Source organism: Equus caballus, chromosome 16, assembly GCF_041296265.1.
Source record: "Equus caballus isolate H_3958 breed thoroughbred chromosome 16, TB-T2T, whole genome shotgun sequence".
NCBI classification, from domain to species: Eukaryota; Metazoa; Chordata; class Mammalia; order Perissodactyla; family Equidae; genus Equus; species Equus caballus.
Genome location: NC_091699.1, coordinates 97,502,170 through 97,527,838, shown reverse-complemented (window position 1 = coordinate 97,527,838; position 25,669 = coordinate 97,502,170). Strand labels below are relative to the sequence as shown.

The following is a 25,669-nucleotide window of genomic DNA, read 5'->3' as shown; positions in this document are numbered from 1 at the left end:
ATACCGAGGGGTCAAAATGAAGGATGAGACACGCTCCAGGGTCAAAGCAGTTAGGGACTATGAGCTATTTAAGGGAAGCTACCCACGAGTCGGGCAGCTTTGTGGAAACAGCAGAAACAGCGTGGCCCAGCTCTTCAAAATGCTCCGCCCTCCCCAGGCTGCTGATGCCAACACGTCCCCAGAGAGGGACGATCAGGCCCCTCCACGTCAGCTACAGGCTCCTTCTGAGGAGAACGCTGATTTGGCCAAAAACTCAGCAAACTATAAACTTCAATGAATACATCCTACAGTAAATTAAAACAGCACAAAACCACAAGTATATACAAAATCTTTATAAATTCACATATTTCACCAAAAGTGTACAAGCACTCTCAATTCATTGGGACAAAAATGAACATTTTTGTTCTCCATAGGTCACTGAATGAAGTCACTGTACAATTCAGAGAAGCAATAGCGGAACTGAACTAGGTTTGAAACAATACTGTGTCATGTAAAAACCAAAGCTCATGGTTGAACCTAAACATTGTGAATGCGTTGAGCACCTGCCCTCGCTTTATCTGGTGACAGGACTGACCTGCTTGCTAAATAACGCTTTGATTCCTAAGATGCACAAATTTCCAAAACTGTTAACATCTCTACTTATAAATTAATTCACAGGATTCGTACAGTTGCTTTTAGCTTCAACTGGGTATTAGCAAAAATAATACAAAATGATCCCTTTGCAAGCAACAAGTTTACCTTCCTTCCTAAATGAAAACCTATTAGATTACAACCTGTTAGCCCCTCCTCCAAAAGTCTGTGACCTTAAAGAGAGACAAGACTTTCTGTTTTACCAACCCCGAGACATCTCTTGTGCAGCCACTGCTAGACTGGCCCGGACCTCAAGGAACTCGGGCCTGGCATAGCTCTTACACCCAGAAATATGTGCATGACACATGTGGAAAGGAGAGCAATCGGGGCGAGCCAGCTCGGAGACTCGGGTGCCCCAGGCTGGCCCACTGCTGAGGTGGCGGACGCAGGGAGTGTGAGCCAAGCTCGTCTCCGCACGGGGTTTCCACAACTTGATTCACAGTCCGGGTGACTGGCTGGCCAACAGTAACGGGGACACGTCAACACAGATCTGAGCCCTTGAACAACGTGCCCGCTGCCAGCTTCTGTCCCTTCATGGAGGAGAAACGGGGGGACAGCAAACTGGGCTGCCAGGAATCATCCCTTCTCCCCTCCAGCCTTCCAAACCCTCACTCCCTCTCGTGAAACGTACTATTGAAACGACTTTTCTCCCTCCTTGAAGCTCCGCAGACACTGCAGCTAAGAGAGATGCCAGTCCAGCAAGCAAGGCCTTCAGTGCAATTAAGGGCTCCCAGTAAGGTCAGAGGTTATGTTTCATCAGGCACCCTGCTGGCTTCCTGATGCCTCTAACAGCCTGACTTCATCTTCCGTGAGATCTTAGTGTGTTTCAGTCCATTTCCTGGATGGAAATGGGAGCAGGAACAGACAAAACCCTGGAATTACTGAAGGTAAAGCAGCCTCACGTCAGCTGATCAGCTCATTTGGGAATATTTTTAAAAAGTAGAAACCCCGTCCTATATTAAGGATTTTCCCACACAGGTGACCCATCTAAATCCTATGTTGTTAGAGTAGCTTAGGTCTTATGAGGCTATGCTTAGATAAAACCAATACTGGGTGAGATGGAATTTAGAAACATTTTTTAAGTAAGCCTCCTCACTTCCCTTCAATGAGGAAAGAAGTGCAAAGATTCAGGTGTCAGTCCCCCTTTCCTGGAAATGGGTTTAGAAAAACGAAGCTCACCTTCAAAACTCTACCAGTTCCTTAGAAAATCAACAGAACATTAGAATCAGTGCTGAAATACGAGGCAGGAACAATGGCTACAGAACTGGGCATTCCTTGAAGACAGTCTTGCTAATACTGGGAGAACCATGGAAAGGAGGGAGAGTATGACCTTGGTTAAGTGAGGACAGAGGAAACCAGGACACAGCATCTTCTACCCAGGTTTTTATGCCAGAACATGGTTCAACCAAGGGGAGCTGAGGCCACCTGATCCCTGAAGTGGACTCAACCACCCTGTTTACCCCTCAAGAAGTTGCAAGAGGATTGTTGTGCACACACACAGCTTTGAGAACTAACTGTGTTCAGTGGCTGTTCTCCTGAGGGAGCAGAATCACTTGGCAAGCTTAAAGACAAGTGTTTTCATTCTTTGAAATAAATAGGCTGTGTTAAAATTAACCAAGCCAGCCCAGAGCAAGCAGCCCACCGTGCTATAGTGCAAATCTCGCAGGAACAGGCCAGTGGAGAGGCTACACGTTGGTCTCCAGCCCCAGCAAACGCCCCATCCTTTCCACGTTCTTATCAATGGTAGCTTGACACGTTATCTCCTTGGCACATTCCAGAGGAAACCAGCCCCTTTCTCCATCTCGCAGCCTTTCCCCTTCATACCAGCCTGCAAAGAAGAGAGTCCTCGTGAAGCAACAAGCATTTGGACGAATCCTGACTGTGCTCACCCCAGAGGATATGAGCAAGTTTCAGGGGCAGCCTCCTGCCCCAGGTTGGGTACCATGGATGAGGAAAGGCAAAGAGAGCGAGGTGGACCTGAGGGAAAGGTTTCGAGGGGGAATGAATGCACACCAGGCTTAGACCTTGAGGTGAGGCCCTGAAGGCGGTGGTGAGAGACTGTGTGAGCTTGGGCTGAGCAGGCAAAGGCGTGCTCTGGGCAGCAGGAAAAACGGTTTCTTTTTTCAAAGGAAGGAAGGAAAACTTTTCATGGTTCTTTTTGAGTAACAAACCATGTGGCTGCATCCCTATCCAACAGATGTAAAGGCAATAAAACGCTCAGGGAGGAGAGAGGTACACACGTGTGAGAAGACAGAAGGGAGACGGGAGAAGAGCTCCAGTAACACACAGCAGCTCGGTGGCCCTGTGCGCAGGCCTGTCCCATGAGGACACCCACTCACCATCGCTGACGCACTGGTAAACCAGGACCACGTCCGCCACCTGCAGGGAGAGCTCGTCGGGCTGCTTGGCGGTAAAGGAGCGAGTGATCTCCACCTGGGTCAGTGCTGCGGAGGAAAGGGACAAACTGAGCTCTGGGAGAAGAGGGAAAACACAATGGGCACAAATCAGGAGTGTCCACCTACGCGGCCTTTCTGTGCAGTTCAGGGCCTCCTGGATGGAAGCAGGAAATCGCTTCCAGGCTCACTTTTGGCTCGGAGCATTAGGGTTTCAGAAGCTCAGAATCAAGAGGCCTCTTATGATGTATGAATCCCCTCATAACAGCTCGATAAGGAGTCACCAGTCATGTCACACAGTGGATGGGAAAAGAGCCATTGTGCACTGGGGAAACTGAGGCAGGACAGACTAGGTACAGTGCCAAGGCCACCAAAACCCACGCCCATCAGGGAGCTTCCCCACCGCCAGCAGCAGAGCACGGACGCTGCCGAAGGTCAGAGAAAGGAGCCCCACCAAAGGTCAGAGAGCGCTCCAGGGCCCCCTCAAAACACTGAATCACAGGAGAGCAACTACTGCTGAGGCTTGGGACCCACGACGTGACCGCTTTCTTCATTGTTTTCAACCTAACACTCGATTCTAGGGAACTTTAAGCCAATCCCTCCAGCTGTGGCACTAGGCTGTGGTTTTGGGGGCTCCGGGATAGCCAGCCCGCCCGGCTGCCCTGACCTCTAGACGGACCTTCCAGCTGGAACCGTCCAGAGAACCGTAACAGGGAGGTGAAGGCACCCACAGCCAAGATGCCACCCCTCACTGCACGAGTTCCCAGTGCAGCAGAGAGTGAGGTGCGTCTTGTTAATACAACCACACTCACAACAAAGGTCACAAGGACGGTGAAGTATTTTCTTTAGGATTAAAAACACATTTCAACTTAGCTGGGACTGTCAGTATGGAGCAGACTCAACCTGCAATGCTGCCCATTAACAGAGCTAAACCTTGTGGTCAAGCAGGGCTCTTGACGTGCACCCTTTAGCTCCGTCCTCCAGGAGCCCCGAGCCACGTGTCGGGGCACTGGACCTACAGGGTGGTCACGGGCGCAGGAGAATGCAGACATCTGCATGTCTACAAGACAAGGACTGCCTGGAATTGGATGCAGACTCCTCCACTTCCAAAGCAGGGGTGACCCAGGTCTGATGCAGGGCAGCAGGAAGGAAACAGACAGGAGGCTGAGCACCAACGGCCCCAGGTCACAGATGGGCGCCTGGTCGGTACTCACAGGTGCGGTCCTCGGGCCGCTTCCCACTGCTGCGTCCCAGGGCAGTGATCCAGCGGGCTCGCTCGCTCCTAAACACAGAGGGCACAGCGACTGAGAGACAAGTGTGATCTAGGACGTACAGCCCCCCAGGAACCCGGAGATTCCAAGAGCGGGGAGGCTGGTAGGGTAGGAGGTATTTAAAAATGACAGTCACGGAACCCTAACGTGGGCTGAAAACTAGCCACTGTGAAAAGATTCTGAATGAATTTGGCTAGTTATTCACTAAGCGGAATTTCTCAGGTGACACTGTAACATTTAACAGAGAGCTGATTACACCAACACGCTGCAATCATAAAAACTATTCAGTACACTCACAGTCTGATGTTTAACACTTCAAAAAACTAATTTCATTAAAAATAAATCCTACACATCAGCCTCTCTGCATGCCCTCTCCTCCTCCTACAATTTCAGAAAAGACGAGAAACGAGATATTTAAAGTGGTTTAGTTCCTCAGACAACTAATATTGCCAAGTATGAGCCTTACTGAAACAGAAATTCTGACTTTTTTTTAGATTGTTCTCAAATGCTTAAAATGGTGTCATGAGTACAGCCAAAAGAAATTTTTTTAAGAAAAACTCAACCAAGACTTTTTATACAATTATAAGCTATAATTACATGAAAAAATAATTATTGAACTAAAGGATCAAACGTCTCAGTAAGCAAGCCCCAGTGCACAGTGCAGTCACCCGGTTTGTGATTCAGAAAGTCAAGCATCAGGGCTGTAATTAAACCACACACTTTAACCTTGCTTATCACGGGGGCCCCTCCTTGCCCCAGGTGTGTCCACTTTCTGTTCACACTGCAGGCTTCTCGGCGCGGCCTTTCCACTCTGCTCTCCTCGCTCTCACATACGACCTTCCCTCGTTTTTGCCTCCTTTGCCCACTTGCTGTCACTCTTGGGAGCACACGTGACACCAGACCCTCACTTATCTTGGGCCTCCAGCTCTGCCGCGTTTACGCAGGGGAACCTGCCCACGCGCGGCCGGGTGGAGATGCCCACGGCCACGAGGTTCCCTCGTGCCACCCAGGGACCTCCGCGCAGCTGACGGTGGTCCGCATCCCCATCGCCACCGACCACTCTGCTTCTCTTGCGGTTTCTGAAAGCGGAATCCCGGACCACGCCCACTCTCGCATCTGGCTGCTCCTGCTGCACACGTGCGCTCGACGCTGAAGGCACAGCCTCGGCTCCCCCCGCGCCTCCTTGTCGTTCGAGCCCACACATCCGGCCCCGGCGCAGTCTGCCAGCCCTGGTCCCGCATGGCCCGGGCACGGCAGTCACACCCGGCCAACGGGAGGTCAGCTGGGCACCAGCGCAACTCAGCTCCTTCAAAAATCTAACCACTGCAAAATAATTCTCCTAGCCCCTAAACGTTCTACAATTTAGATCTTGTGACGGTTACGTAGTTAAATCAGCTATTTCCCGTTTATCCTATCAAGCAGCTCATGAGACCTAATCTGGTCCAGAATCCTGGAGCTCAGCTAAAGTGGGTCAATTCTCTGTTCCTCTGTGAGAAAAGACCCTAACCATCGCCTCCTTCCTGTTTCCCGGGGGTCAGTGACAAGGATCACAAAAGGTCGAGTGTTTTGACAGGCACTATACAAACGTGAAAGGTCATTACTGGACATGGATTCCAGATTCAATGAGGAAAAAACACTACAACCTGGAATATATATACATTTTCCCAAACAAACTGCTGTTTCTATATTGTGGATTTTTCTTACAGGATGCAGTGTAAGATTTTGTCAGAACTGCTATTTACCATTTTCTTCCATCCCATTCACTTCCTGCTGTTAATTAAATCATTCGCAGCGGCAGAAGAGCACAGGGCAGCCTGCACGGGCACCTCTGTCAGGAGCCGGAGCTGCTGGCTGAAGGGCTGACAGGACCCAGCACATGCGCTCGGCTTCTGGTTCTTCCTGGGAGGGATTCCGAGAAGGACCTTTGTCCACAGTTTGAGGTGAGCATATCCCATAGCAAAATATAACGGGTGGAGAAAGTTTGCATCCATCACTGAACGGGCCTGATGTCTTGTCTCTGCACACATTGGACCCGAATGCCATGCAGCTCCCACGATGAACGCAGGACCCCAGGGACACCACTCTGTGCACCCCTGGGCCCGGCCAGCCGCCGCTGCCTGTGCTCATTTCAATGAAGGTGGACAGAGGCACTCTCAGCTCCACACTCCTCTTCAAAGGCCCAGAGTGAACAGAAAGGACAGTGGGGAAACATCCCTCCTTTGTCCTTTCATCACAGATAAGCTTCTGCGTTTCTCACACACTAACATCTCAGTAACAAGGTGACTTAAGATTGTTAACAGGCCAACAGACGTTACGGAGTACACACGGCTTGATGTACAGCCCAAAACATGTTTAACTGCATCCTTCACAGTGAAAGTGGAAAAGCAGATGGAATTTAGGGAAAACCTGCTCCAGCAGCACAAAAAGGATGTGAACAGAGAGAGAGAAAAGCGCTGACCCCACACACGGCAGCCCCACCTTGCCTCGGGTACGGGAAAGATCATTATCTCAGCTGTGGGCCAATTCCAGGAATACCGGCTGGTAGCGGCTATGGACAGCGTGAGCAAAGCATGAAGCCAGCCTGAGTGGGGCTCAGGATGAAACCGCGTAGGACTGACGGGCGAGGAGACCCATTAGCAGCTGTCGCGTGCTTCACGGTATAAGTGACACATGGGTTGTCTCAGGAAGCAGCAGTGGATGCAAACGTGCAGAAATGTGCAACAGAAGAACCCACGGGTGATGGACCCACCCAGACCCGGAAGCCTCGGAACTGGCACCACGTCTCCAGACCGGACCCCTGGAACGTGCTGTTTACAGGAACACGCGGTAGGGAAAGCGAGGCGGGGTTGGGGGATTGCCCTCAGACAGGCTGCCCTTCTGACGGGAGAGCAAAGAGGACTGGTCAGACACAGGGAAACTCGGACAGACAGAGAAACCAGCTCAAAAGTGAGTGAGATGGCCCACACAGCAACCTGTTGCCGGAGGTGAAGCAAGAAGAGGATGCGATGCTGGACACGCATCTGATGCAGCCGTCTCAAGAAGAGGACCACGCAGGACATGCCACTGCACCAGCTGCTCACCCAAAACCCAAAACACCCTCGACGACTCCTCTCACTCACAGCCACCCCAGCCCACCTGATCCATAAGTGGGCCCTGGTGTCTCCGCCTCCAGAATATGCTGTTCCCCCTCCGTGCACCACAGCCCAGCACCACCAGGACGCCCTGGACCAGGGCAACAGGACCCCAACTGCTCGAGCCGTCTGCCGGGAGCTCCCACCACGGCCCACAGGGCTCCGAGTCAGCGCTCCTCCAAACACCTTTGCTGAAGAGCAAGTCCCAGCCCGCCCACTACTGTGGATCACGTGTCCTCAGACAGACAACAAAGCCGAGCTGCTATCACATGACCACCCGCTTCGATGCTCAGAAAGGTCAGGCTGCCATCAGCTTTGATGCTTCCTCACGCCAGGCCAGGACCAGCTGAGGACGCCCAGGACACACAGGAACAGCTTGGGTTGAGAGGCACTGGCCTCTCCTGTCCCCGCCTCTCCCTGGTTTCTTCTGGTCTCGCCATCTCGCTCTGTTCAAGCCAGGTCTGGCAACATCAGACTGGCTCCTGAGCAAGTTCTGCACCTTCTGTGCCCAGTGCCTAGAATGCCCTGGCCCTGCATGTTCCCATGGGCGGACTCTGTCTTGTCACCCAGGGCTCAGTCCAAATGTCACCTCAGAGAAGTCTTCCTGCACCATCTCATTTAGGGTACATGTCCCCATCCCAGCACTCCAGATCATCCACTCCAGATCACGTCCCCTAGATCTGCTGTCTCCACTGTACTTACCCTTTTTTTGGGGGGGGGGGGGTGAGGAAGATTGGCCCTGAGCTAACATCTGTGCCAATCTTCCTCTATTCTGCATGTGGGTTGCTGCCACAGCATGGCCGCTGACAAGTGGTGCAGGTCTGTGCCCAGGAACCAAAACCAGGTCACCGAAAGCGGAGCGTGCCAAACTTACCCACCAGGCCACAGGGCCAGCCCCTTTACTTCTGAAATTGGATGTGGAAGAAATGCTTTCCCACTGCCCCGCTCACTGTGGGCCACTGGCCCAGGCAGACTGGACAAGTTCATCGCCACCCAAAGTCGCCCTCCCTGAAGGCAGGAGGACATGGGCAGAGGCTCCCCGAGGCCAGAGGCCCCAGGGCAGGGACACAGCCTCTGCACAGTTCACTGCTCCATCCCAGCGCCCGGAAGACACCTGAGGGGGTGCAGGTGCTCAGTAACGTCCCCAGGATTCACAGGGAGACCGAGGCTGCTCCCGGGAGGTCAGCTGTGAAGGGAAGGGGAGACCTGGGAGGACCGGGGCAGGAGGGGCAGCATGGAGGGTGGGCGAGACGGAAGCTGAGGGAAAGAATAAAGTGATGGTGGGGCCACAAGCCAGCGCTTGGAGCGCCAGGACGTTTCACGCAGCAGCGCAGACCTGGGGCGGCCCAAGGCAACATCCAGGAGTCCGAGGGTCTGCAGGGGGCACTCCAGGGCGAGAGAGACACAGGCGGGGAACAAGAACCAAGTCGTCGGGGGAAATAATTTTGGGGACGTGCGCGGTCTATTCAGTATTTCATAGAATATTTCAAACCATACAACACCCTTAATTGATACCTGAGTTTCCACAAGCTTCTTCCTTCTTAGTCTATGGACTTAAAAAAAATGTGCACATTAGCAGTTTCTCACATTTAAGAGCATGGGCCTCCCGGGGTTTCCGTCCAGACCCAGCACAAGGCCGAGCGAGCGGCATAGAGGAGGGAAGGGACTGGCTGCGGCCCCTCCTCAGACTGAGATCTGTTACTGGAGGGAATGGGCTCCGGAGCGCCAGGGTTGGCCCAGCCCACAGGGACTTTCCTCCCTGTGAGGGGGCGGCAGGGCCCCCAGCTGGTGGGTCTCACTTTCCACCTGGGAAGGGGAGGGCTTGGACTGCACACTTGTAACTAGGGCCACCACATATTTCACTGTCCCAGCACGACACTTCGGAGGGTCAAAGGGCGCTGCTGTTGATTCTGCCAGAGCCACAGGCATCGTCTGGATCCCGCAGAAACCACACGTGCAGCTGCCTTCCTCATGTGCTCCCTTGAGGCTATGGCTCCCTGCTCTGCAAACACCAGGGTCCCTCCTTCCCGTTCTGTGGCCGGCAGGCCGCACGTCCCAGATGCTCACCGGGTGCCTGCCCACCTCCCTCCGGGGAGCTGCTCTGCATTCTCACGTCCTCAGAGCTGCTGGTCTGCACGTCCACAATCCCCCATCTCTGTGCCCAGTGGCAGCACCTCCCACTGCTGAGTCCACACTCCATCTACCCCGACGCGGCCTCCACGGACAACAGGTTTTCAAAGAAGGTGAATATCCAGGTAGGAAGCCCATTCTTTTTCAAACTAAAGAATCAGCAGGCAAAGGACACCTGTGACTGGTCTGCAGTCCCACACTGTCCAGGCCGGGGGGTGGGGACACCTGGCTTCTCAACTGGTCTGCTGATAACCAATCCACACGCGGCACAAGAGAGAAAATCTAAAAGCACGGCCCCACCGGCACAGCGTGCGAATCTCAGAAGCAAAGCAAACATTCTGCAGAGAGCAGCTCTCATGGCTCAGAACCAGGAGCACAGCCGGCCTGCAGGCCTCCGGGCACAGAGCCACGCCAGACCGTCAACAGCCGGCTGCCACTCCAAAGAAAGCGCGCCTCAGCTGGAATGCGTCTTCCTTCAACACCAACGCCATTTTAAGTCTTGTATGCTTAGAAGAGCCTGTCCATTTACTCACTTTCAACCGTGCATGGGCGGAGCAGGGAGCAGAGTGAGGGAGTCACTCCTGTGCCCAAGAAGACACCTGCCCCTCTGCCTTCTGGAATGTTCTCTCGCTGTTAAAGAACTACAAACAGGAGTCACACCCAGGGGCTGGTGGGTGACATAACTAGATATTCTGAGAATACTTCCGACTGAGGGAATGAACAGCACTCAGCCCGCAGCAAGACCAAAGGAACAGTGTGGACAGAGGCTGCAAGTGACCAGGCAGGGACCTGGCCTTGGTGCGGAAAGAACCAGGCAGGTACGTCCACTTCCTCCTCCTGGGAAATCTCAGAAACGAGGGTGGAGATGCGATACATCACAGATGGAACAGTGGGGAAAAGCCTGTGTGTGCGCGGCGGCCTGGACCGAGAGAAATGGTCCCTACACGCAGGGAAGGGCAGACAGCCAAGGACACCACAGCTCCTGACCCTAACTAAACTCGACGAGAGAAAAGCCCCAGTTCCTGAGGATGCTGTACGAGATCCTTAATGTCACGTGCCATCCAGAGCTCAGGCACACGGCCTTCTCGTTTCAAGAGCGGCTTCCAAACAAAGGACACCCAGTCTGTCTGCATGGCCACAGGGTCTGACTGCTCTCAGGGTGCAGGAAAGGCCTTCCTGCACTGGCCACTGGCCGTGGACCGTCTTCTGAGGGGCTGTCACCTGCGTAGATAAGCAGGCACCATACCCGCCAGCAGGCCCGCCCCTGGGAATGCAGCCAGATCTCAGCTGCTCAACAGGAGCCCAGGCCTCCAAAAACCTGGTTTTGCAAACACATGCACAGGGCGAAGCTGCTTTTCTCCTGTCACCTCTGCTAACTCCAGTCTGGCTGGAGTGCTCTGTTCTGGTGGCTTCCCGACCGCAAGCAGCTTCACATCAGCCCATCCCTCCTGTTTCCCTCTGCCTTTGACGAGTGACTTTTGGTGACAAAGACATGAAGCGATTATGCGACGCTGTATGCAGATGCTCCGCAATGTCACCTTCTTCTGGGGTCTCCCTCTAACAGTCCAGGAACTCTGCTAAATGCTCTTAGAAAGGGGAGGCGCCTCTGGGTTTCCCTTTGCTGAGATCTGGCTCCGGTCTCAGGGTGTTATTCGCCAGCTGCTGACCCATCCGCATCACAGCATGAGCCTCGGCGGATGTGGGCCGAAGCCACATTGGGGACCCGGAGGACAGAGAATTAGGGACTCCTCCCCTCCCCGTCTCACACTCTGCCCCAGCATAACTCCTGCCGGGGACCCTGTGCCCAGAGGAGGTTTCCAATTTCAGACAAACAAGCAGGTCGACTCTCTCTAAGTGGACGTGACAGTTAAGCTCTGCCTTCACCTAGTGTGACGACGGACCACCTCCCTCTGGGGAGCTGCTCTGCATTCCCACGTCCTCAGGGCTGCTAGTCTGCGGGGTTCAGGATCCCACCATCTCTGTGCCCAGCAGCCGCACCTCCCACTGCTGAGTCCACATTCCGTCTACCCCCTTGCGGCCTCCATGGACAAGAGGTTTTCAAAGAAGGTAAATATCTAGGTAGGAAGCCCATTGTTTTTCAAACTAAAGAATCAGCAGACAAAGCACAAGGACTGGGGGACCGCAGGCAGGTCCCCGCGCCCTGGACTCACTGCGTCTCGGCCCCCAGCAGCATCTCCACCTTCTCGCTGGCGTGGTTGCTGAGCACCGTGAGCGTGAACAGGTGGCTGGCGGGATTCTGCCTGGAGTGAAGCGCCCCGGGGCTGCTCTTCCCCGGGGAGGCGTGGGGCTCCTCACTGCCACAGGGCTCCACCAACAGTTGGTCCCTCAGGGAGTAATCGTTGACGTTGTAGCTTTCTTCACTACAAGGAAAAGGTGAACAACATATCAACAGTTCAGTGGGTAACACTGCGACACTGTGACTTTTCAATCACATTTTGGGGGAGGGTGACAGGAGAGAATGATGTACATTAAAACATAAATTGGAATCTGAACTATATCTACCGATTGTGAATTAACAGAACCCTCCCAAATTAAATCCATTAGTTACTATCTTTCTGTAATGCACTCAATGGTATCTCAGGTATAAAAGCAATACTAGGAATAATTATAAACCCTGTAGGTTCACTTTACGTCATCCTGGAGCTGCCATAACAAGGGCGACGCGTGCATCGTGGTCACGCTGGAATGGGTACACCTCCCAGTCTGCCCTCCATCCGCAGGATGAAGAGGGGCCATACTCCCAAGCTCCAGTGGCAGCCCCACCCCAGCCTCCCACCACCAGGCACACGGGGTGGGGGGGAGCCCAGACTCTGCCTACTCCTGGCAACAGGCCCAATCCACCATCTCTCCAGCCCACACAGCCTGACCTGCTGCATCAGAAAGCACCAGGACTGACCTCTCCATTCCTGCTTATGCTCAAGACCCCCAGTGTCCCCCATCTCCTGGACACCCCACACAGCACTGCGAACATGCTAATCTGGCCTCAGCTCGAAGTTCCTCAGCTGGTGCCTGAACCTCTCCCACTGCATCCTCTGCAAACGCACCTCATTTAGGGAGTCTCACAAATCTCCTAAATTCCCAGCCTGTTCTCTGAGCCCTCCCTTTCCCTTGTGTTCGCCCCTGAAGGCTCTCTGCCTGCCTGCTTCTCGCTGCTGCCTCCACCCGAGCATCACCTCCTCCTCCCAAGTCCTCGGCTCTGAAGCCCATGCCCTCAGCCTCCCTCCCCAGCGCCAGCAGCTACAGACAACCATCACTCCCACCCTCCCTTGAGGTCGGCTGCCGCTCACGGCCTCTCCAGCATGGCCTCTTCTTGAATGGCCACATAGTGGATCTTCCACCACCCTGGCTTCTCGGTGCCTTGACCTCCCCTTCTCCAATGCACTGTCCTCTGCCCTCGTGCAGCCAGCCCTCCATGTCCAACCCCTGACCTTGTCACTGCCACCAGCTGCAACCTCTCTAGGACCCCAAAGTCAAACAGCACTCGAACCAGCACTATCTGCCTCTGCAACTCCTCTCTAACCTTGGGCCCCGAAGATGCTCTGACCCACCAGTCCTACAACCATCAGCTCCACCATCTTCCCTTGTCCCTGAACCGTTCACGACTTCTTGTTCGCACTGATTCAATCGCCCAGCCTGGACTTCATGGCCTCATTATGACCCCTCCTGCATACAAGCTCAGCTCCTTGGCAAACCTAAGCCCCAGTCAGATCCCGCTCTCCCTCTGCTCTGCATCTGCACCCTTGCAGTCGGACACAGGAGAGGCCAATAAACCACTGCTGAATAAATGGATGACTAGCAATAAACTCTAATGTACTCTAGGAACGATGCTGAACGATTACCTTAATAACAAATGCAAATGTCCAAACTCATGAGAGCTAAGAAAAAAGAAAACTCTTTGTGTCCAGTCAACTAAACCAGGAATTTCTGAACAGGCTATTTTGCGCAAGATTTCTTAGAATTTCTTTCATTCAGTGGTGAACATCTACCTGTCAACCACTCCCTTATAACTCTCCTTGAAAAACTTCATGATTTTTCTAAAATTTAGTTTGGTTGATTCTCCCCTCAAAGAGCCAGCAAACACAGTCATCATCTATAAAAGCAAAATACTGCGTCTGATCAGGTCTGTCTGTCGTGCGGGTGGTCATCTGCATTAACGAGACGTTTATGTGGAACCCCATTTCCAGGGCCCTCCTGAGGCCACCCGCAGTCCGCACACCATACTCAGATGTACACAGTACTTCTCAGGCCAAAACGAGGCTTAACAATGTTCACAAGGTTTTTAAAAGAGGAGGAAGCAGGATAACACACTTTACAAACAAAGGAGGTGACAGGTTTATAAGACCACGTTTACACCAACAGAGCAGTTAATTTGGGGCAGAGCAAGAAAAGCTTATCATGTTTTCTAGATATATCAGACGTGGGTTTCATGGCCCGGGACTCAGGATAAAGCCAAAAGCAGAAAGGAAAACAAAGCAAAACCTCAACAACATCAAAAATGAGAGAAAAACAGGAGGGACGAGGGCTTCCTTGTCATGGCACCTCCTCCTCACTTGTTGGTCCAACTCACCAGTTAACAAAGATGACCCGCTGGTCACAGACCCCTATTCCCAGTGACAGATGATTCTGCTTCAGACGGAGAAATGCCAGCCCCGTGCTGAGCCCTGGGCAATGGTGGCGCAGAGGTGCTCTTTGCGTGTGGGACGTGCGCCCCGAGGTCAGCGCTCGAGATGACCCAAGTCCCACAGGAACACGGCCCCGAGCGGCCCCAGCAGAGTCTGAGAGCAGGAGTCACAGGAAACTAACATCAACCCACATGAATAAGCTCGTCTTCTTTCCTCTTAATTTTCAGAGTTCATATTTTCCCATGTTTGCCTAAAAACAAACAATACCAGCTACTGTGTTTAAGCGACGCTTTGAGTCTCTTTTGGGGGTAATTGGAGACCAAAGAAGTAGACAAATTAAGAGACTGTTTTTCATCGTTCTTGAGGGATGATATCTGTGATGCCATCAACTAAGACGAAGGGCACAGGGACCGGGTTCTGCCTGGGTCCCCTCGAAGGTCCACCTGGAGGGAACCACGGTGCCTTGCTCACAGCCATGTGAGCTCACCTTGAGGCATCCGTCTCTACACACCTGCACGTCCGTTTCACTGAACTTGTCTGAACTCGGAACTTTCCCAGTTTTCACTTCTGAATCCAAAACAGGACGCAGGAAACACACTTGCCTTTTTTTTTTTTAACTGATTCAACGGCAATCATCCACCATCACTGTCTTACGCAGACCTGTGAACTTCTTCCTCACGTGATATGGTTAAAACTCCCGCACACTCTTCTGGTGAATTCAATGTAAAAACTGGATTCCATTTGATGGTAGTGAAGTACATGATTACTCATCCTTGTCAGCTGTCATTCAAGCCCAGAGCAACCGAAACAGGGAAGAGCTCATCCTGCCGGTGCCTTCCGCTCGCACACACTCACTGTGCGTGCATGCTCACTGCGCGTGCACTTGTGCACTTGCTCACTGCACACACATGCTCACTGCTCATGCACACTCACTGCATGCTCACGCTCACTGCTCACGCATGCTCACTGCACACACACACCCCATGTGGCCTCGTAAAGAATCGGTTCAAATCCATCGGCTTCCCCTCTCGGAGGCTGCCTGCTTTCGCATGAATTTCTTCCCCTAACGCAGCCACACCGCTGGTCTCTCTCACACTAACCCAGCGGACAACTCTGTGTTGAAATCTGTGCTCACGCAGAGGGAGGGGAGAGCCCCTGCCAGACGCGGCCGGGCCTGACCCCGCCCACCCCACCGCAAGCCAGGGGCCCAGAGCAGGCTAGGCCCGCGGGAAGACACCTTCCCTGAGGGCAGCAATGCCCATCAGCGTCCCCAAGTGGGTCTCCATCACTCACACATGCTTCACACGGTCTCTGGAACAATCTGGGCCACGGAATTAGGAAGTTAAACTGCTCAGAAAAGGCAGATGGAAAACCCATGTTCCCCGCAGACTTCCTCGACTGTCTCACGGCTCCCAGGCACAGTGGCTCCTCCCAGGCGCAGCACCCGAGTCCACAGAGGCCTGCTGCCTGCAGTGTAGACGGTGGTGGGCTCCCAGGCGAGACAGCTCCTGGTTGGAGCAGCCTCTGCCAAGGTTCCCTTCTCATCTCTTTCAACAGGAGAGACCTGTCAGGGAGAAGAGGACACGGTGGCCACGTGCCGACAGCCACCCCCAGGGATGGCGCTGTGGCTCAGTGGCCCAGAGCCCGGACGGCACCCACAGCCTGCCAGCCTGGCATAGCTTGCTGAGACAAGAGCAACTTTTCCAGGAGACCGTCAGGGAGCCTCTCAACCCTCTGTCCCTAAATCTCCATACAGGCTGGAATTCTACACAGTGCCACAAACTTATTGCTTCTAAATCAGGACAATGTCTATATTGAAAACACACACACGTTTAAAATACCCAAACTGGAGTAGGGGGCGGAGCAAAATGGTGCAGTGAGCTGACCCGGGATTCTCTCCCCTCCAAAATACAACAAAGGATTGGAAGAACTGAATTTCAGAGAATAAACATAATGCCAGCTCTAGAGACCTACAATACCAAGAAGGCGGAGATCACAACCTTGCTTACACCCTCGGAGGTGCTGGAACGGTAGGAGAGAACATCGCTCCCTCCCCTAGAGTCTGCGATCGCTGCGGCGCGGGTCGGGAAGGAGCGGGGGAGGGGCCGCACGACCAGGGGATCATCCAGGACTCCTGCAGCTGATTCAGTGGAGACCCGCTGACGGGGAGAAAGCTTCCATCCGTGGGGACCCCACAAATCAAGGGCCTTGGGAGACCAGAGAACAGAACTGATCTGAACCCAGACCGGCGCGTGTGAGTAACAGCCTCTCCCCCCTAACAAAGCCAGTGGGCGCAGCCATCTTGCCCCAAAGGCAGAGAGGTAACACGCTGCTCTCGACCCCCATCTAGTGGCGACAGTCTGTAACTGCAACTGAATTCTACCACCATGAGAAAAAACCGCTCCTCTACCATCCAGCAATTTATAAAAGCCCCAGACCAGAAGGAAAACAATAAAAACACAGAATTAAGTCCTGAGGACTTGGAATTAGGTAAACTAAGTGATAATGAATTCAGAGCAGCTATAATCAAAAAACTCAATGAGGTAGAGAGAAAGATAAAGAAACAAGCCGAGTTCTGGAGTTACTTCACAAAAGAGATTGAAATCATAAAGAAGAATCAAACAGAATTACTTGAGATGAAAAACACAATGGACCAGATAAAACAGAATACGGATTCCCTGAATGCCTGTGTAGACAACCTAGAGGAGCAAATCAGCATAATTGAGGACAGACAGGCTGAATGGCACCAGACAGAGGAAGAAAGAGAACTAAGAATTTAAAAAAATGAGGAAAATCTCCGAGAGATAATGGATTCAATGAGGAGTAAAAACATAAGGATCATAGGAATTCCCGAGAATATGGAAAAGGAAAATGGAGCAGAAAGTGTGCTTAATGAAATTATTGAAGAGAATTTCCCAAATCTAGGGATCAATGGAGAAATGTGTGTAGAGGAGGGTTTTAGATCTCCTAGATTTGTCAATGTAAAAAGACCCACCGCAAGGCACATAATAGTAAAGTTGGCAAAAAGGAAAGATAAGGAAAGAATACTCAGGGAAGTAAGAAAAAAAAAGAGAATAACCTATAAAGGAGCCCCTATCAGACTGTGAGCGGATTTCTCTACAGAAACCCTCCAAGCTAGGAGAGAATGGAGTGACATATTCAAAGCTTTAAAAGATAAAAATCTTCAGCCAAGAATACTCTATCCAGCAAGAATTTCCTTCAGATATGAGGGAGAAATTAAATCTTTTCCAGACAAACAAAAGTTAAGGGAATTTGTAACTAAACGCCCTCCATTACAAGAAATCCTCAAGAAGGCTCTCATACCTGAAAAAAGAAAAAAGGGAGAAAGGGGACACAATCCACAGACTAGGGAGACCGATGGATAGAACCAGAACAGGATAGCAAATATTCAACTATAGCATTAGGGTAAAGGTAAGGAAACTACCAAAGCAAGGACGATCTTATCACTCTAACTACAAATTCATAAGACGAGTTGGAATAAAAAAATGAAAATAATTATTTACGAGGGGAAAAGCAAAGTGTCTAAATCAGTATTGGTCAAGTAGATAAGAGACCACCAGAGAATAGACTATATTATACTCGAGATTCTAAATACAAACTTCAAGGTAGACACTAAAATAAAGTACAGAACAGAGTCACAAATCATAAATAAGGAAAAATCTAAGAAACCCAGCATAAGAAATTGCAGTATTAAATGGGTTGTCTAAAGCAAACAGGAAAAGAAATGCAGGAAAACAAGATAATGAGCGACAGATTAACAGCATTAAGTCCACATGCATCAATAATCACTCTCAATGTGAATGGATTGAACTCTCCAATAAAAAGACACAGAGTGGCAAAATGGATTAAAAAACACGATCCAACAATTTGTTGCCTCCAGGAAACACACCTCAGCCCCAAGGACAAACACAGACTCAGGGTGAAGGGGTGGAGGACAATACTTCAAGCTAATAGCAAGGAAAAAAAGGCAGGTGTTGCAATTCTCATATCAGACCAAGTGGATTTCAAAATAAGACAGGTAAAGAGAGACAGAGAGGGACAATATATAATGATCAAAGGGACACTTCATCAAGAAGAAATAATGCTTATAAATATCTATGCACCCAACACAGGAGCACCAAGATTCATAAAGCAACTATTAACAGACCTAAAGGAAGATGTTAAAAACAACAGAATAATAGTAGGGGACGTCAACACCCCACTCACATCAATTGACAGATCATCCAGGCAGAAAATCAACAAGGAAACAGTGGAGCTGAATGTAAAACTAAAACAATTGGACTGAATAGACATATATAGATCACTTCACCCTGAAAGAGCTGAATACACATTCTTCTCAAGTGCACATGGAACATTCTCAAGGATAGACCATATGTTGGGAAATAAGGCAAGCCTCTACAAATTTAAAAAATTGAAATAATAACAAGCATCTTCTCAGATCATAGTGCTGTAAGGCTAGAAATTAATTACAAGAAAAAAGTTGAGAAAGGCACAAAGATGTGGAGACTAAACAACACACTACTGAACAAGCAATGGATCACTGAAGAAATTAAAGAAGAAATCAAAAAATACCTGGAAACAAATGAAAATGATAGCATGCCATACCAACTCATTTGGGATACAGCAAAAGCTGTATTAAGAGGAAAATTCATCGCAATACAGGCACATCTTAACAAACAAGAAAAATCCCAAATAAGCAACCTTAAAGTACACCTAACTGAACTAGAGAAAAAAGAACAAATGAAGCCCAAAGTCAGCAGAAGGAGAGAAATAATAAAAATCAGAGCAGAAATAAATACTATTGAAATGAAAAAGGCAGTAGAAAGGATCAATGAAACAAAGAGCTGGTTTTTTGAGAAGATAAATAAAATTGACAAACCACTAGCCAGACTTACAAAGAAAAAAAGGGAGAAAGCTCAAATAAACAAAATCAGAAATGAGCGAGGAGAAATAACAACAGATTCTGCAGAAATACAACAGATTATAAGAGAATACTACAAAAAACTATATGCCAACAGAATGGATAACCTAGAGGAAATGGATAAATTCTTGGACTCCTACAATCTCCCAAAGCTCACTCAAGAAGAGGCAGACAATTTCAACAGACCAATCACAAGGAAAGAGATTGAAACAGCAATCAAAAACATCCCAAAGAATAAAACCCCAGGACCAGATGGCTTTCCTGGGGAATTCTACCAAACTTTCAGAGAGGATTTAATACCTATCCTTTTCAAGCTATTCCAAAAAATTAGGGAAGATGAAACACTTCCTAACACATTCTATGAGGCCAACCTCACACTGATACCAAAACCTGACAAGGACACCATGAAAAAAGAGAACTACAGGCCAATATCGCTGATGAACATAGATGCAAAAATTCTCAACAAAATTTTGGCAACCAGAATTCAGCAATTCATCAAAAGGATCATACATCATGATCAGGTGGGATTCATACCAGGGACACAGGGATGGTTCAACATCCGCAAATCAATCAACATGATACACCACATCAACAAACTGAGGAATAAAAACCACATGATCATCTCAATAGATGCAGAGAAGGCATTTGACAAGATCCAACAGCCATTTATGATAAAAACTCTGAACAAAATGGGCATAAAAGGAAACTACTTCAACATAATAAAGGCCATATATAACAAACCCATAGCCAACATCATACTCAATGGGCAAAAACTGAATGCCATCCCCCTGAAAACAGGAACGAGACAAGGATGCCCTCTATCACCACTCTTATTTAACATAGTACTGGAGGTCCTGGCCAGAGCAATCAGGCAAGAAAAAGGAATAAAAGGAATCCAAATAGGGAGGGAAGAAGTGAAACTCTCGCTGTTTGCAGACGACATGATCTTATATATAGAAAGCCCCAAAGAATCCATTGGAAAACTGTTAGAAGTAATCAACAACTACAGCAAAGTTGCAGGGTATAAAATCAATTTGCATAAATCAGTAGCATTTCTATACTCCAGTAATGAACCAACAGAAAAAGAACTCAAGAACACAATACCATTCACAATCGCAACAAAAAGAATAAAATACCTTGGGGTAAATTTAACTAAGGAAGTGAAGGACCTATATAATGAAAATTACAAGGCCTTTCTGAGAGAATTGGATGACAACATAACGAGATGGAAAGATACTCCATGTACATGGATTGGGAGAATAAACATAGTTAAAATGTCCGTTCTACCTAAAGCAATCTACAGATTCAATGCCATCCCAATCAGAATCCCAATGACATTCTTTACAGAATTAGAACAAAGAATCCTAAAATTCACATGGGGCAACAAAAGACCCCGAATTTCTAAAGCAATCCTGAGAAAAAAGAACAAAACGGGAGGCATCACAATCCCTGACTTCAAAACATACTACAAAGCTACAGTAATCAAAACAGCATGGTACTGGTACAAAAACAGGTGCACAGATCAATGGAACAGAATTGAAAGCCCAGAAATAAAACCACACATCTATGGACAGCTAATCTTTGACAAAGGAGCTGAGGGCATACAATGGAGAAAAGAAAGTCTTTTCAACAAATGGTGCTGGGAAAACTGGAAAGCCACATGCAAAAGAATGAAAATCAACCATTCTTTTTCACCATTCACCAAAATAAACTCAAAATGGATCAAAGACCTAAAGGTGAGACCTGAAACCATAAGGCTTCTGGAAGAAAACGTAGGCAATACACTCTTTGACATCAGTATTAAAAGGATCTTTTCGGACACCATGCCTTCTCAGAGAAGGGAAACAATAGAAAGAATAAACAAATGGGACTTCATCAGATTAAAGAGCTTCTTCAAGGCAACTGAAAACAGGATTGAAACAAAAAAACAACCCACTAACTGGGAAAAAATATTTGCAAGTCATATATCTGACAAAGGCTTAATATCCATAATATATGAAGAACTCTCGCAACTCAACAACAAAACATCAAACAACCCGATCAAAAAATGGGCAGGAGACATGAACAGACATTTCTCCAAAGAAGATATACGGATGGCCAATAGACACATGAAAAGATGCTCATCATCGCTGATCATCAGGGAAATGCAAATCAAAACTACACTAAGATATCACCTTACACCCGTTAGAATGACAAAAATATCTAAAACTAATAGCAACAAATGTTGGAGAGGGTATGGAGAAAAAGGAACCCTCATACACTGCTGGTGGGAATGCAAACTGGTGCAGCCACTATGGAAAACAGTATGGAGATTCCTCAAAAAACTAAAAATAGAACTACCATACGATCCAGCCATCCCATTACTGGGTATTTATCCAAAGAGCCTGAAGTCAGCAATCCCAAAAGTCCTATGCACCCCAATGTTTATTGCAGCATTATTTACAATAGCCAAGACATGGAAGCAACCTAAGTGCCCAGCAACAGACGAATGGATAAAGAAGATGTGGTACATATATACAATGGAATACTACTCAGCTGCAAAACAGAACAAAATCATTCCATTTGCAATAACATGGATGGACCTTGAGGGAATTATGTTAAGTGAAATAAGCCAGCAAGAGAAGGATAATCTGTGTATGACTCCACTCATATGAGGCATTTAAAATTATGGACTAAGAACAGTTTAGTGGATACCAGGGGAAAGGTGGGGTTGGGGGGTGGGCACAAAGGGTGAAGTGGTGCACCTACAACATGACTGACAAACATTAATGTACAACTGAAATTTCACAAGATTGTAACCTATCATTAACTCAATAAAAAAAAATAATAAAATAAAATAAAATACCCAAACTACACACGCGCGGGGGGGGGGGGGGGGTGAGCACAGGAGGAGGACGCAGGGTTGTGGGGAGACTCCAGGTCCACTGCAGCCACCCGTGAGGTCCCTCCTTTTAAAGGAGAGATGCGGCAGGGATGTGGCACCGAGTGTCTGCTAAACCTGCAGGACAGGGTGGTAGTGTCCGATAATGCGCTGCATGTTTGAACTATTTCACAATTCAAGGGAAAAATATTTACAAGTCATAAACAACAGATGCGACGGCAACACCACTGCAGGGTGTGTGGAGGCCTCAGGTTGCAGCCGCAGTGACCACGGCCCAGGAAAGCTTTTCTGCCCTGCAAGCCACTGGTGATCTGCAGATGACATTGGTGACGGAGAACGTACTCAAGAGTGAGAGAATTCAGTACAGCAGTCAGGTTAGAAAAAGTCTTCCAGTATGTGAATGACACTCAGAAAACACACTGAAACAAGTCATTTCATTTATAAAAACCACAAAATCCATAAAATGCTTAGGATTAAACCTAAGTTTCTGCTATATGAAGACTGCCTTCAAACACTGCAGAAGAAGGCGTGAATGGAGAGGAAAGTTTGATATCACAGAAGCGTCAGTTCCTCCTAAATTAACGTGCAATTTTATCACAATCCCAGCAAGAATACAAACAGGGCTTTGTGGGGGGAGTGCGGAGGGGGAAGAGTCAAGCCGATTCTAAAATATACAGGAAAATCCACACTGAGGACAGTCAGAGGACGGTGAAGAGGAGGGAGAGAGAAGCAGCACAGCCAGGATGGGGCAGAGCCGGCAGACGCACAACAGCAGACTTGCAAACTGGCCCAAGCACAGCTGGACACTTAGGGCAGGACACCGGCGAGATTTCAGATCTGCAGGGAACTGATGGGTTAGTCAGGGAACACTGGGAAGTCTGGGGAAACATCCGAGACATAAAGAAGTCTGGAGCCCAGTCTCACTTGGTAAACCAGGCTCTGGGTGCGTGGGGTCACGAAAGAGGTAGTTTTGGACACAGACCCATTGGGCCGGCCCTGCGAGGTGGCAGAGGCTCTCAAACATGCGAATGCACCCTAGGGACAGCTCCCACCTTCCCTGTATCACGAACGTCTCGAGTTCATAAGGACGACCAGGGATGGAAATGAGAAGCTGACCATGGGGAGCTGGAGGGTGGAGGAAAGATGGTGCCGGGGAAGGGAGGCAGCTTCCCCCAGCCCATGGCTTGTTGTTGTTCTGGAACTTTCTTTTTTAGCCCAAAACTAACAGATGGAAATCCATCCAGCACCTCCAGCTCTTCCTTTTATAAAAGAGTTAAACTTAAAAGAAAAGACGTATCAAGAATTATTGCAAACAAAGCACGGCTTTCTGCATGTACCATCGAGTGGGGTGTACTTTTCACAGTTTGGTGGCCCCCTCCTAGCCTTGGTCTGAAATGTCCATGCAACCCCCATCCTGAGGGCCCCTTTCCTGGAATCTGCTGGCGCCCTGCCGTTGTCTCCGGAGCCCCAGCGGCCTGCACCCCTGCCTCAGAGCTGCGCTCCTGCCCCTGAACTGCCCCCACGGTTGTTGTGACCCATCACGGCCAGGCCCAAGACCCGGCCTCCCACCCCTGTTGACGTCTACGGAATTCGGGACGTTGAGCGCCTGGCATCCCGAAACACGTTGTCCTCTCCGAACCTCTGTGGCACTTCCAGTCCCCCTCTTCCGGGTCGTTCTCCCAGACCCCCTGGACCTGCCTGCTTTTCCTCCAGGGGTCCACGAGGCCTCTGCTGACTCACACAGGCCGGGCGCCCTCAGGCCAGAGGAGAGTCCTCCCACTCTCCTTCAAGATGTGCGAGAGCTCTGCAGACCTCAATGTGTCTCTTCCCCTCCTGAAAACGTGATTTCTAAATCTCCGTGTTTGATCTTATGATCAACTGGAATAAAAATACTCCAGTTACAATTTCTGGGATGAAGAATATTGGACTATACTGAAAATTATTTCGAGTTAGCAAGTTTAAACACTTTCTCATAGACTGAAGTTGACTTCAATTGTAAAGCTTGGTTTTAGAATTATACAAACAAGGGGCTGGCCCCGTGGCTGAGTGGTTAAGTTCGCGCGCTCCGCTGCAGGCGGCCCAGTGTTTCGTTGGTTCGAATCCTGGGCGCGGACATGGCACTGCTCATCAGACCACGCTGAGGCAGCGTCCCACATGCCACAACTAGAAGAACCCACAACGAAGAATACACAACTATGTACCGGAGGGCTTTGGGGAGAAAAAGAAAAAAATAAAAAATCTTTAAAAAAAAAAAAAGAATTATACAAACAAGTTTTTAGTGAAGTAGTACACGATTTTAAAGTAACGAAGTATAGTGTAAGGGGAGAGTTCAGACAATGCAGAACACCTGCTGAGAGCCCAGTGCCATCACTTGCTCGCTGTTGTGATCCTGAGCAATCGTGACCCTCTCTGTTTCAGTTTTCTTATCTGCAAAACAGGGATCACAATGCTGACCTCTCTGGACTGTTGTGAGGATCACGTGAGATAATGCATTCGTCACCCTGTTTCATGTAAACCTCTTACAGTGCCACCAGGCTCACTGCCGGAAACTGTTACCTGTTATTTTAAATTTTCCTGACAGACCATCATGCATTTAAACTGCCTGATACTTCCAGGTGCTTTGCAAATGGGTAAGTGGACTAAGCACAATCTGTCAAGAAATTCATAATTTGGCAAGCACTCTGACCAGCAAAACGAGGGACGATATTTATCCAGAAACCAACTCAAACGGCCTTGCTCAGTCCCTCCAAATAATTCTGAGGACTGACCAACACGCCACACGCCTGCTGGTTGCTGTCACGAATACAGCACAGGGTGAGACGAGGGTCACATCACTGGGAAATGAGACCTGCTCTGACGTGAGGTCACCAAAGAGGATGCCCAGGGACATACCCCAGGACCCCACCCCATTCCTGCCACCGCAGGTCTCCAACTCCACAACCTGCAGGCCCCTGGCCACCCAGGGATGCCCAGAACCCAGGTCCTGGACGAGGAGGAGAGGGGCTGGCCTGGGAGCTGCTGACACCTGCCTGAAGCCTCCCCCGCAGCACTGCTAAAGAGCAGGGCAGCTTCTAAGGTGGGGACAAGGCTGCTCCAAATCACCGAGCCGCCCCCATTCCAGGCAGGTCGCGTCCACTGACTTGCCTGAATGAAAGGGGAAAACACACTGAATTCACTTTTTCCAGCCACAAAGTTAGTGTCTCCTAACCAGCCGTGAGGAACGCAGCGAGAACACTGCTTCTATGAGAGCATGTGCACAGCTGACACTGAAGTATGAGAGTGGTTAGCCACCTGACACCGGTCCTGATTGGGGGCTGGGGGGCTTCTTCCTGAGGCCACATTTCAGGGGCCATAACCCAGGCCTGACCCTAGAGCACACTCAGCCTTCAGGTGGGGAGCCGTGGCTGAAGGCTTCGAACCACTGCTTTAAACAATAAAATATCCCAGAAGCAGAGAGACAGTACTGGGAACGACAACGACACACGGCTCAGACCAGACTTGCAGCAGGGACTCTCACCGTGCCAAGAGTTCCGTCCCCACGGAATTCCATGAGGAAGACGAGCCAACACACCCATCTTACAGAGGAGAACAGTGGGCCCTAGCAGCCTGAAGGAACTGGCCCGATGTCCCACAGCAGGACCCGAGCCC

General features: G+C 49.8%; 1 protein-coding gene across 4 annotated transcripts in view; it reads right to left on the bottom strand.

Annotated features, from left to right (window-relative positions):
* Nucleotides 1-317: 317 nt before the first annotated feature.
* Nucleotides 318-25,669, bottom strand: part of ARHGEF26 (Rho guanine nucleotide exchange factor 26) — a 112,783-nt gene continuing 87,431 nt past the window's right edge. The window contains exons 11-16 of one of the 4 annotated variants that reach the window (XR_011427435.1): nt 15,492-15,762; nt 14,144-14,351; nt 11,727-11,936; nt 4,238-4,305; nt 2,970-3,074; nt 318-2,458 (exon numbers count right to left, since the gene is read on the bottom strand). Coding sequence is in view for 2 of the 4 variants with exons in the window: in XM_023621141.2 (XP_023476909.1) it covers nt 2,316-2,458; nt 2,970-3,074; nt 4,238-4,305; nt 11,727-11,936 (526 nt within the window). In the remaining 2 variants the exon portion in view is untranslated. Of the gene's footprint in view, nt 2,459-2,969; nt 3,075-4,237; nt 4,306-11,726; nt 11,937-14,143; nt 14,352-15,223; nt 15,763-25,669 lie in introns of those variants that run through there. The other 3 variants (XR_011427436.1, XM_023621141.2, XM_023621142.2) reach the window with 3 other exon arrangements.